General features: G+C 46.5%; 1 long non-coding RNA gene and 2 gene segments (V, D, J or C); 2 read left to right on the plus strand and 1 right to left on the minus strand.

Moving 5' to 3' along the window:
- Positions 1-1,023: 1,023 nt before the first annotated feature.
- Positions 1,024-4,233, plus strand: LOC102119576 (T cell receptor beta variable 3-1-like). The segment is given in 3 exon segments: positions 1,024-1,299; positions 1,601-2,214; positions 2,328-4,233. Coding segments are annotated over 2 exon segments (666 nt in total).
- LOC135969798 (uncharacterized) lies at positions 3,714-6,085 on the minus strand. The gene is made up of 3 exons (XR_010585202.2): positions 5,963-6,085; positions 4,841-5,249; positions 3,714-3,849 (listed from the first exon to the last, which is right to left on the minus strand). It is a non-coding gene; the product is annotated as an uncharacterized lncRNA (long non-coding RNA).
- LOC107129307 (T cell receptor beta variable 4-2-like) lies at positions 5,561-11,291 on the plus strand. The segment is given in 4 exon segments: positions 5,561-5,638; positions 5,759-6,135; positions 8,479-8,999; positions 9,130-11,291. Coding segments are annotated over 3 exon segments (579 nt in total).
- The last annotated feature ends 2,103 nt before the right edge of the window (positions 11,292-13,394 follow it).

Genomic DNA, 13,394 nt, shown 5'->3' on the forward strand with positions numbered 1-13,394 from the left:
GCCTCACACCTCTAATCCCAGCACTTTGGGAGGCTAAGCAGGTGGATCCCTTGAGCCCAGGAGTTCGAGACCAGCCTGGTCAACATGGAGAAACCATGTCTGTACTAGAAATAAAATAAATTAGCCAGGCATGGTGGTGGGCACCTGCAATCCCAGCTACTCAGGAGGCTGAAGAATGGGAATTATTTGAACTCAGGAGGTGGAGGTTGCAGTGAGCTGAGATTGTGCCACTGCACTCCAGCCTGGACAGCAGACCTAGACTCCACACACACACACACACACACATACACACTTAGAATAAAAGAAAAAGGAAAAAAAGGGGGTAGTAATTTTCTGAACTGTAGACTTCCTGTAACCGATGCAACAGATCTTGAGAAGAAGGAACACTGAACGTAAATGTTCTCTAGGCCAGAAAGGTGGTGGATACCCCTCAAAGCCTCTGGCCCGTCAGTCCTCCCTTTCTTCTCAGCTTCTCAGCCATCAAAATGAAATTGGCAAATGACTTTAAGGGAAAAGTAGGATTTTTGTTGTCTTTTAGATTTATCCATTTTCTATGAGATCCAAATCTCTTAAGCTCTTACTGCCTCAGTAGCTCCAAGTGCCTTCAAACATTTCTGTTTTATATTTTGTTAAGCTTTTCTAGTTGTTTCTGGTGGGAATGTTGTTCTGCAACAGTCCAGTCTATTAACTCTGAAAGTCAGTTTTTATGTTTATTAAAGATGAAGTGCAATTGAGTTTGTAGGTTTGTATGTTTGTATTATGGTGGAAGCTTCCTGAAGAGAGTGAGGAATGAAGCGCTTCTAGTCTCCCCTCACGTGTCTATAATAAGACCTCTACCGCCCTGCCCTGCTGCCTTTGGTCCACCATGGGACTGAGCCTTGACATGTTTGACACTTTGACCACAAGGCGGAGCTGTGACTCTGCTGAGATTCAGAGAACTTGGAGGAAGGGGAGACAATTCTCTGGATGGCAGAGGGTAAAGAGAAAGATTGGGTTTATTTACAACAAGGGAAAATGTGGTCTGCAGAGAATGCTAGTCAAGGCTCTAAGTGTGAGGGTTAAATACAGACTATACATTTTGCCTTGATGTGCAGGCGCTTTTGTCCTAGGGAAGAGCCTGGACTGTCAGACTTGCACTCGAGCCTGCATGGGATTAGAAAGGACGAGGCATGAGCTGGGGAGACTGGGAGCCCACAAGCAGGCACAGATGGAGGACCCCTTCCCAAGAGGAATAAGAGAGGCTCTGGGCATTGGGCCTCTGCTCCAGCTCAGCCCAGTACAGCTGAGCCCTGCCATGAAGTGAGTCTGGCCGGCCAGGGGTCCCTCGGGGATCTTGCAGAACTTAATAACTGAGGGAAATCTTCTTAGAAGACCAAAAGTGACCTACAGCCCCGTTCTCCTCATTCTAAATTATCAGGGAATTAAGCTAGAAAGAAGTTTTTTCTTGTTCCCCTTCTGGATGGTCCTCTGAGTCTTTGGACCAGGAGCTCCCCACAGTGATAGGAAACCCCTCTCCTAGGCCTGAGCAAATGTTTCTATCAAAACAGCATCAGCAGACTCCCTTTCAGCTTCCATCTCCAACTTCTCTCCCTATCTACAGAGACCCACGGAAGCTAGACTTGTCCAGATGTCAAAAGATCTGATGATGCCAAGACACCTGGAGATGGGAAAGAAGGTGGCATTGACAGACCTCCAGGATGCACACCTGAAACACACTTTGTTTTCACTTCAGGCTCATGTTTCACCTTTTTAAAAAGCATTCGGAATTTCCCTGACTTCTTGGAAATCCCCAAAAAAAAAAAGCCTGACTCTGGGAGAAGAGCCCAAAAGGGAGAGGAAGGGAGGAGGTGGTCAGATCCCAGGTAAGGAGCGGGGAGGGAAGGGGTTGATGGCACAGGAATGACTGTCAGAGACACATCCTGGAGGCCACAATTCAACCCTCTCAACTATTCCCAGAAATTCCAAAAACTCCTTTAAAGCAGCAAGTGCAGGGCATGAAAAGGAGGAGCCATGCTAGAGGAGAGCCTGGGAATGGGGAAATGATTACAGGCTGTGACCTCACTGGCGCAGCCCCTCTCAGCGGCAGTGGAAAGCACAGACTAGACTTCTCACCACTGCACACCAGAATCCTGCCCCAGGCCTTGCCTGGTCTGCCTGACTCTGCCATGGGCTGCAGGCTCCTCTGCTGTGTGACCCTCTGCCTCCTCCAAGCAGGTGAGTCCTGGGACCAGGTGACATGATCCTGTTGGAGTCCCTAAACCTTTTCACCATGACAACAGCAGGCTACCTCCTGGGATTTGCCTGAATTCTGCTTCTTTCCTTTACAGGTTCCTTGGACACAGCTGTTTCCCAGACTCCAAAATATCTGGTCAGGCAGACGGGAAAAAACGAGTCCCTTAAATGTGAACAAAATCTGGGCCATGATGCTATGTATTGGTATAAGCAGGACTCTAAGAAATTGCTGAAGATAATGTTTATCTACAATAATAAGGAGCCCATTTTAAATGAAACAGTTCCAAATCGCTTCTCACCTAAGTCTCCAGACAAAGCTCATTTAAATCTTCACATCAAGTCCCTGGAGCTTGGTGACTCTGCTGTATATTTCTGTGCCAGCAGCCAAGACACAGCCCTGCAGAGTCACCACATCCCTGTGCACAAACCTCCCGGATCAGCCAGGAAGCTGTGGGCCAGTGTGTGCACCTGCACCCAAGGCTCCAGTCTCCACTCCCTGACGGCCTCTGATGGAGTCTCAGTCTATAGCACAGCCGGCTAGTGCACCTGATGTGGCAATTCTCCATTTGATGTACACAGAACTCTCCGAATTCTGTTTATCAGCTAAAGCAGGGGTTCACAAAAAACTCAGCAAAGTATCAGGGCTCAGCTAACAAAACAGGAGCCTGTCCCATGCACTGAAGATCTTAACTGATGGGAGAAGCCATTTCTTATCTTTGTCGGCTGCACATATGGGTACATATTTTAGCTAACGTTATGATTACAAACACAGTGTTGATAAAAATGGTTGATGAGCATAAGCATAAAGGAAGGGGAAGGAAAGCATTTCTAAGATCAAGAGACAATTTGGATTATCAGTGAGTACTTTATTTAACGAGAAATATTTGGAGAGGCATGAAATTCCATGGCAATAGGTAAACTGGAAAGTGTTGAGGAGAAGCCAGTGGAGGCAGCCTTGTGCCTTGTAGACTCCTTCTCTTCAAGAAGGGTGACCAGCGAGAGTCTCTCCCAATTCTGATGAACGTCTTCTTGAACTCTCCTCAACAGCAAGTGATAGCTTGATGACAGGGGATATTGGGAGACATGCAAAGGACTTTGGAAACAAATCCCTAGGTAGTGGTGAGCCACTGGTCCTACTCCAAGTGAAACAACACGATGAAACTGATATTTTGGTACAGGAACACTGAAAGTAGTATGAATCAGAAAGGAGATAGATTTTGGGGTGGTCTGAAGGATTAGGAGACTTCTAAATATCCTCCATGAAAGAAAGGGTTTATGTAAAGCATTGCAGACGATATACACTTGAGGCTCTGGATTATGTTATCTCTTGGAAAGAGTGTTGGGTTTTATTCTGGGAGGGTTAAATGTAGGACTTGTTAGGGTCTATTTCAGCTTCGCCCTCCCTCTTAGGGAGCCCCAGCACGTGGTCATCATTGCTAGTGCATGGCCTTCCCAGGGTCTTAGTGGGAATCACAGTGTATTCACCACATCACTCCACTGTAACTGGGTCTGAATGCCCTGGCTCTTCTGAAATCTCTGCCCTTGTCTTCAGCCTTCCAGAACTTGTTCTCTTCTCAGCCTTCGGGTCTGCCACCCTCTGCATACACAATTTAGGATCTGGCTCAGGAAAAAAAAGGGGGGGGGCAGGTTTCTTACATATGATTTTTGGGTTCCTTTTTAGTACACTGTGTCCTAAATCCCAACTGTCTTGGAGTCAGTTATGTCCTAGCTTCAATCACATATAGTACTGCTATTTGGTACAGACATGTTAACTTGACTTTATTTCACGTTTACCATTCCACTCTTCTTTCTCACAACTCTGACTGTCCTGAGGTCATCCTCCTCTTCAGATCCATCCCGAATTCAGATGACTTAAACTCACCTATCACCCACCCTGTGCTTTGAGAAAGGTTTATGTTAGCTACTGACCTCAGGGCAGTCAAGCCTTTCATTGTCATTGTTATTCAAGGTAGGTTGAATTCCATTAAAAAAAAAAAAAATCCTTGAAATTTGGTTCACTTATTGAGAGCCACACAATGCAATCAAATTTTTTTTTAATTCAATTTTTTTTTCTTTTTTGGTGGAAGGGCCAAGAATTGTTTCCTTGCTGAAGCAGACTCCTATCATAATAACTTTAATAGTAACGTTAGCCTTTAAATCAGGTTGATGTTAGGTTCTCATCTAAGAATGAAATAAATCCAACCATAGCAGGTCGAAGGTCTCTCATATGTGGAACCTGTTCAGGAGGAGACGATTCAACCACTTTTCTTAAATTCTGATGTACATGCCTTTACGTTCTTTGCTTTAAGGGCCACATAAAAATAATCCAAAACAATTTACACATGAGAATATTAGCAATCTAATACTTTCCTCCTGGCCCAGCACATCTCCAAGTTTAAAAATCTCTAAATATCAACCCATAGTTTCATCACGGTAATGCCTTTCTACCCCCAACATAGATTTTTATGTAACTGATTTATAACTGCAACCCTAACCCTACAATCAAATTGTCATTACACTATAGTAACAAATACGTACTATAACAGTAGATGGTTAAAATCACTTAGGGATTATGAATCATTTCATTTTTGTGTTTATTTGTACTTACCTTTTGTGTTTATTTATTATGTCAGCTTCAAGCTGATTCCCCTTTCCCGTGCTCCCCACACCTTGCATTGTTCCTTTTCAGCATCCTTTGTAGGTTAGCCGTAAGCCCAGCCAAGTCCCATGCCCTCCACTTCAGGGACAGAGGGTAGCTCATCCCTGTCATGTCCTGCAGCTCCCTCGCCAGTGCCTGGTTGCTGGTTGGCATCACAGTCATACCCTTGAATGATGGGCGCTGGTCCACACTGCATCCGTGGTCATGCAGTCATCCTCCCTCCACAGAACTGGGCAAAAAGGGCTCTACTGTGCTTAGACATTGAGGGAAGGGACGTTTTCAGTGGAGCTGTCATGTGTGATCCCAGAGGGGAGAAGGAGATTCCTTGAATGGGAGTGGTCTGTCCTTGAGAGGAATCCTGAAAGACAGGGGGACAGAGATAGAGGGAGGATCCACTTAATGAGGAAGCAGCTGAGAGCAAAGAGCCCCTGCCAGAGGAATATCCTTGGGGGGTAAAAAGCTGGCTCTGTCCTTTCTGCCCAGCCCATTCATCCCAGCCCAGATAATTCAAATCTACCTTCTATCAGGACCCAGAAAGGATGTAAAACCTCCAGGAATAAACATCCCCTGGGTCTGAGGAAACTGTCAGGAGCAGTGACATCACAGGAAAAACCACCAACCAGGGCCAAGGAGACCAGAGCCCAGCCCCTCACCCAGAGGACCCCAGTCAGAGGCCCCATCTCAGACCGGAGGCTAGCATGGGCTGCAGGCTGCTCTGCTGTGCGGTTCTCTGTCTCCTGGGAGCAGGTGAGTTGGCTTCAAATCAGCTGTCCTCGACCTCCAAGCTTTTTCCTTGTGATCCCCCCGCCCCCAGCAACAACCCTCCTCCTGGGCTCTGCCTAAATTTTGTCCCTTCCCCCCCCACAGTCCCCATGGAAACTGGAGTTACGCAGACACCAAGACACCTGGTCATGGGAATGACAAATAAGAAGTCTTTGAAATGTGAACAACATCTGGGGCACAATGCTATGTACTGGTACAAGCAGAAAGCTAAGAAGCCACCGGAGCTCATGTTTATCTACAACTTTAAAGAACGGGCTGAAAACAACAGCGTGCCCAGTCGCTTCGTACCTGAATGCCCAGACAGCTCTCACTTACACCTTCACCTACACGCCCTGCAGCCAGAAGACTCAGCCCTGTATCTCTGCGCCAGCAGCCAAGACACAGCCTTGCAGAGTCATCGCTTTCCTGTGCAGAAACCTTCGGGGCCTGCCGGGAAGCTGTGGGGGCCACGGAGGGCTCGGGTGAGCATTTCCTGCAAGAGCCCCGACAGAAGCTTCAGAACATCACAGCACCTGCTAATTCATCCATGTGGCAACTTTACATCCCGTGCTCATGCTCATATTTAGAGTGTGGGTTTTCTTTAGCGTGTGACTCTGCTCTGTCAACTGATTTGAAAACGATAAACACATTCAGATCTAGTCTTTTTAAAATCCCTTTTTAAATTGTAAAATAAAGCAAGCATGCTATAAGGGGATTGTTTAGTTTAACATTTTATAAGACCCTCTAAACAACCACCTGCGTCACCGCAGTCATACCCTGCAATGGGCCACACAGTGTCCTGTGAGGAGCCAAGCTCTTCTGACACTTTATGTCTGGTGGTCTCCAAGCCTCTCTTTCTCAGGAACCAAGGGGTCCCTTCTGTCATAAGTTGCTGACACCCAAGGTCAAGCAGCACTGGGTTTGGGGGAATCATAGAGGTAACTTCCAGGCAAGGGTCCCAGGGCAGGAGGCAGCTGGAGAGCACAGTAGATAACCCAGGTTTTGGGGAAAGGATTTGAGAAATATGTCAAACCAGTTCTGTTATTCTATCTTCCATCTTGTCTATTCTCTAATTTTCTTATTTAAACTCAAACCTACAGCATAAATTCCAGCCCTGATCAAAGCTCCACATCCGCACAGACACCTTCTCTGAATCCTGCAGGAAGCAAACTTGCCTCTGTCCACTCCCATCCATTCAGATCCCGTGGACCATGGTCTGGAAGCTTCCTCACTCATCTACTCTCCTTCTCTTGACCTGAAGTGTCCTTGGTTTAAGATCACAACTCCTCACTGGATTTCCTCTCCACACTGACACTGGAAGCGGTGTTTTCTCCTTCTGGTCTCTTTATTCCCAGCATGTTAAATCATCAGGCTCAGAGTTCAGTGTCTCTGGATTGTAGCTTTACATTGGCCTTTAGGGAGGAGAGTGGGTCCTGGCCGTTCTCTTCGTGTCTTAGCTTGCCTAGGTCTCCTGAATTCTGTGTTTCTTGGGGGCTCCTCAACTGCACTATTTCACACAGGGTCTGCAGGACTGCACCGCAGGGAAACACAGAGGTCAAGCCTGGGGGCATCCATGCACTCCCAGGATACACAGAGGCCGAGCCTGGGGGAATCCGTGCACCCCCAGAAAACACAGAGGCCGAGCCTGGAGACATCCGTGTCCAGTGTGCCACTAAGGCTCCCACTCCTCCAGTGCAGGATCCTGAGTCTGTGGCTGCAGCCGGCACTGTGACCTCACAAGATCTCCCCATTTGCATGGCTAATGACCAGAGCTTCAGCTGGGAGTGGCCTCAGCCCTGCCCAATTCTGCCGTGAAGAGACAGCACGCTTCTATGTAGGGTGATCTTTGGTCTCTTTGGAGCACGTGAGTCCTAAGAGTGCTTGGGAAATTCTTATCCTGTTTACCTAAGGCCAGTTCCAAAGTTATGTTTCATTCCATTTCAGGCCCCTGTTTACTCCACAGGATACATGGAACCTGGAGTCAGCTAAACCCCTAGCCAGTATGTCACAGATGAGACAGAGCGTGGCTTGGAGGACCCACTTTCTGATTCATAGATGGCTCCTTCTCACTCTATCCTCACATGGTGGGAGGGCCAGCTAGTGCTCTGGTGTCTCTTTGCAAGGGCACTAACCCCTTAGGCCTTCATGACCTCATTCCCTCCTAAAGGCTTTACCTCCTAATCTCATCACATCAGGGCTTAGAATTTCAACATATGAATTTCAAGGGACACAAGCACTCAGATGATAGAAATTATCTTTCTTTTGGTATTCTTGGTGTCCCGATGGTATCAGTTACTCTAATATGATTTCTAAAATGAAAGTGTAAATAAGATTGTCTCCATGCAAGGAGGGAGTCAGACAAGGTAAGATTTAAACCATTTCCACCATCCTGTTTTCTCATTGCAGTCTTGGGCTCACCACTCATATTCTTTATACTCCTGTGCGAAATAGCTTCAGTCTTCCCGAAAGATTATCATCGTTATTCGTTAGTTTCTGATATTTATGTTTCTTTCTTGTCTCATCGGGTTCATCTGGAGAAGGAGCCAGGAGACGATGCTAGTTTGCAACTTTAGGAGAAGTCAGATCCATGCTCTCATCTTTCAGTCATTTTTATACTATTATCTCGGCCTGCTCTTATGTGAAATATAATAGTTGTTTATCATGGGATATGAGGCATCTCTGAAGTAATCTATGTATTCTGTTTTGTTTCTTTTTCTAGGTAAGGATTGGCCAGCAATCTGGCAATTTTATCTAATTGAACTCAAACATTTCTAGGTATTCATTTTACAGTAGAATAATTCACTGTTCCTTAATGTGACTGGCAGGGTGCGTGGGGACCTGCAGAGATGATGACATCACAGCAGTCACATCACAGGCTGACATCCGATCAGAGATGCGATGCCCAAAACCAGTACCCCTGGCAGGGTGACTCCTGCCCAGCTCTGTCCCACCCGGCCATGGGCTTCAGGTGCCTCTGATGGGAAGGCCTTTGTCTCCTGGGACCCGGTGAGTCCTTGGCACACGTGGGATGTCTCTGAAGCAAGCCTCATCCAAGGCACCCTCAGGCTCCCTCCGGTGTTCTTGCCCCAGCCTCGGTCCCCTTCCCTCACAGGCCCAGTGGATTCTGCTGTGCAGAACAGAGAGCAGTGGACCTCGGGAGGCCCGCAAGGGGAGGACATAGGAGAGTGACATCATAGGATGCCCCTGCCACCAGGAAAAGCGAGGCTGAGAACTCAGCTCTTCCCCAGGAGGACCAAGCCCTGAGCACAGACACGGTGCTGCCTGCCCCTTGGTGCCACGGGCTCCATGCTGCTCTGCTGGGCACTGCTTTGTCTCCTGGGAGCAGGTGAGTCCTTGCAGAGAGGGGAGAGCACCCCCATCCTGAGCCCGCCCTCACCCCTGTGTCTTCCACTTTACCTTGGGGAGGTACCACCACACTGTCTCCCGTGCTCATCCTCCATCTGCTTTTCCCACAGGCCCAGTAGAGGCTGGAGTCACCCAAACTCCAAGATCTCTGATCAAAACAAGAGGACAGCAAGTGACACTGAGCTGCTCCCCTGTCTCTGGGCATAACAGTGTGTCCTGGTACCAACAAGCTCCAGGTCAGGGCCTCCAGTAATTGTTAAAATATCATAATGGGTTACAGAGAGTAAAAGGAAACTTCCCTGATCGTTTCTCAGGGCACCAGTTCCCTGACTATCACTCTGAGCTGAACATGATCACCTTGGAGCTGGCAGACTTGGCCCTGTATCTCTGTGCCAGAAGTTTGGGACAGCCCTGCAGAGCCAACCGCATCCTGTGCACAAACCTGCCTGCCCCAGTGTGGAGCAACCTCAGCCCTGACATATCTGTGAGAACTTGGGGACTGCAGGGAGAAAGAAAAACTAATTTCATGATGCTGGATCCAGCAACCTCGGGCTTTTCTGCCATTCGGGGCTGAAGGAAATAAGGCCAGGCAGCTCTGCTCAGAAGATGCTGCTGCTCCAGTAGGTTCACTGCAGAATCGCCTTCTCTGCTTGATACTGTAAGCTACAGGGGTAGAGGACATGTTCATCATGTAACAGCTGGTGCTCTCTTTTTAAGGGCGGGAAATTTCATTTTGGAGTCAAGATTGTTGATAATAGCATAGTGTTGGAGGTAAAATCACAGGGATTTGCTTTGTATAATTTAGGGTGAAGAAATTGAGATTTGGGAAAGTGGAGGAGAGAGAATATGATTAAAGATTTTGAAAATAGAGATAAGGCAGAAGGTGATAAGAAGTGGTGTTCTGTGCACCATGAGCTCTCTTCTCACCCTTCCCCAAATTTTCAATATCTAGAGAACATAAAGGAAGAACTCACAGCAATTGGCGTCACTGGTGGCCGGTCCCAGTTGGGGATATCACCAAAGAGCCGCTTGCCTGGCGTGAGAGTCCTGGAGTTGGTTCTGATGTCTTCCCTATGGTCTTCTGGCCTGAATCTGAACTCTTCAGGACACACTCAAGTACCTTCCAAAACACAGATGAGGTCATTTTATCCCTGACGGTAAACAGGTAAAGGCTCTCCAGTTTTCCTCAAATAAATTCTACTTCCCTGGGATGCCTTTCTAATGCTCATCACCTAGATCCAATTACCTTCTGTGACCAAACAGCTCTTTCAACATTTCCTAAAAGTCAGCAGCCTTTATATGCTCTGCGTTTGTCCTCACTATTTCCATGGCCTGGACGGACCTTTGTTCTCCTAAGACATTACCAGGTACTGATCATCTGTGAAGAACAGGCTCACACCTGCCTCCCCCTTCATGTCCTACTGTGACATTCCCTGGGACTGTACTGTATCACTCTCTTTCCTTTATTTTCATGGGAAAAGCCAAGTATATAATTGATCTTATTTGATGTTTGTAAAGTGAGTAAGTTAATCCTACTTATACAGAGTCCTGGAGTATGATTAATCACTGTCTTCCCTTCACAAAGGATTCTTCTTACCTGAAATATCATGGAGAGTGATTATGAATAGCCTCAGGATTTCGTGCAACCTCTGCAATATTCTGAGCAATTGTGTCGTTCTAGTTTGGATTGATGAGCAGTGCTGTGAAGTACCATAACTGTGTCTAACGCTGCAATTTGCAAATGTTCTTTTGGAGCAAAGAAAATCACGTTATAGTAATATTTATCCAGTCTCATGATCCTGCAGAAATATTCCTTGTCATAACCACACTTCCTCAACCACATCTTTAGAGATTTGATGAGGCTGTTAACATCATCAAAGATGCTCTTCAGAAATCAGCCTAAAACACTGAAAGGAAAGTCAGCTGAGCTTAGTCATGGAATGTTATCGTCTCTGGCAAGTAAAAGATATTGTGTGTGGCCGGACTCTGTGGCTCACACCTGTAATCCCAGCACTTTGGGAGGCTGAGGCAGGTGGATCATGAGGTCAGGAGTTCAAGACCAGTCTGGCCAACATAGTGAAATCCTGTCTCTACTAAAAATACAAACAGTTAGCCGGTGTGGTGGTGTGTGCCTGTAATCCCAGCTATTTGGGAGGCTGAGGCAGGAGAATCTCGTGAACCCGGGGGGCGGAGGTTGCCGTGAGCCGAGATCTCGCCATTGCACTCCATCCTGGGCGACAGCGTGAGACTCCATCTCAAGAAAAAAATAAAAGATATAGTGTGTGTGAATGTGTGTGTGCATGTGCATGTGTGTGTGTGTGTACATGTATGTGTATGCATGTGTGTTCTTGTGGAAACTCATTCACATGGACATAGTTTCTCTGGGTCGCATTACTGAGAGGTGCTGGGTCACTGGTGGAGCTCATAGACACTTCTGTGGAGTGACAGGTAATGTCACAGCCAGTTGAATCTGCCGAGGTTACAGCTGAAAGGGTTGTTTATTTCAAGATTTTGTAAGTTCAGAAATACATTTATAAAAATCTAATTTTCCTTCTAAAATACACTATGTAAAATTTGCTAATAATTTATTTAAATACAAAATATGAAAACGTGGGTCTGATTAATCAAAAGGAACGATTGAATACAGTTTCCAGGTTAGGTCTATTTGATATCTTCACACTGTTTAAATCTGTGGCCTGTATTTTTCAGGCTTCTCTCATCCCTCCTAGCATACTAATTGCAGTACTGTAACATTGTTTATTTTGCAATCAAAATGTTGGTTAATGCATACTTTTGCCTCCACTAGCTAAAGGTGGACTTTAAGGTCAACTCTAGATTGGCCCTTCTGGGGAAGTATAGAGAGGGGTGTGTGAGAGGGTGGGGATTGCAGGAGTGAGAGCAGGGCATCTCTGTTCTTCTTTGGACAATCTTGAGCACATTAGGCCAAATGTGAATCCATGAGACTGTGGATTTTTGGCCACTTGGTGGCGCTGTGGCTCCACAGTGCTGTAAGAAACCCTGGGTAGGGCTGGAGGACCGCCAGGAGAAGGCTGAAGAGGATGCCTGGCTGCCTGATGGCATCAGTGGCCCTTTGGGATTCCCTGAGTAGGGCCTGGACATGTGGAGTTAAGCACAGACTCCTCACTGCCAAAGAAGGGCAGGGGTGTTAGAGTCTTCAGTTTGCACCAAGGAGGGAGTGTCTCTGCCTCTGCATGGGGAGTGGAGGATGAAGGGGCTGGGATGGCAAGGACTGGGAATGAGTGTCTGGCCTGGGACAGGGAGGACAGAGGAAATCCAGGTGTGATGCAGGCATGTGGGGACTGTGTTCCACCGGCCCCACCTTTAGTTTCAGGGCTGTGTAGGACAGGAAGATCTCCTGGAGTAGCAAAGCCTGGGCCCTGCCAATGGTAGCAGCATGTAGGGGTGGCCTGCAGAGAGAGTAACTGGGAAAAGCCAGTTCCCCAAGGAACTTTCCTGCCCCATTCAGGAAGTAACTGTGAGGCACGTGCTTCCAGCCAGAGGGGCTCAGGCCCTGCCAAGCTTACAGGGTTTTCTTTCCCAGACATTCCCTGCTGCTTCTATATGTGATCTGCTTTAAAGCTCACTGAAATCACAAGTCTTTATTATTTTGCCTGTTTTTGTATCTGAGGGAAGGCAGCTGCCCCTGGTCTCATATTTAATAACTGGCTGTCGTGTGTTCTCCAACACCTTTCCACCCTCCCCTACTCTGTACATCTGCCCCTCACCTGGCTTCCTTCTTTCGGGTCCCGTTAGCAGGAGGGGAAGGTCATGCCTCCTATGTGACCATTATAACCTCTTCTTTGACAAGTACAAGAAACATATGACTCCCAGGCCAAGCATATCCATTCATCCTTCATGGCAGCAAAAAGAAAGATAAAATTTTCTACACTGTAGACTTTCTGTAACTAATGCGATCTACCTTGAGGAAAAGTAACATGAATAATTGTTATTCATTAGTTAGTTTATTTTATATCTTTTCTTCAATGAAGTTTTTGAGGCCCTTTCTTTGTATATTTTATGGCATAAGATAAAACATGACAAAAATTGTTTAATAAAAAATATTTCATTTTAGAGTATTAAGGCTTAAATTTATTTTGTTTTATTTTAGTTTTACTTATTCAAAGTACTTTACTTGGTTTCTGAATTATACAAATTTCCCTTTCTTTCTCTTTCTCTCTTTAGCTACCTCCCCCATTTTTTGCCAGCGTTTTAATTTAATGTAGTAGGAACATGGAACATGAGATCCTCATGTTAAATAGATTTTTAAGTGTACAACACAGTATTGTAATCTACAAGTGCAAGGTTGTACAGAAGCTCTCTAGATCTTACTCATCTTGCTGACTGAATTTTTATA

Source organism: Macaca fascicularis, chromosome 3, assembly GCF_037993035.2.
Source record: "Macaca fascicularis isolate 582-1 chromosome 3, T2T-MFA8v1.1".
NCBI lineage: Eukaryota > Metazoa > Chordata > Mammalia > Primates > Cercopithecidae > Macaca > Macaca fascicularis.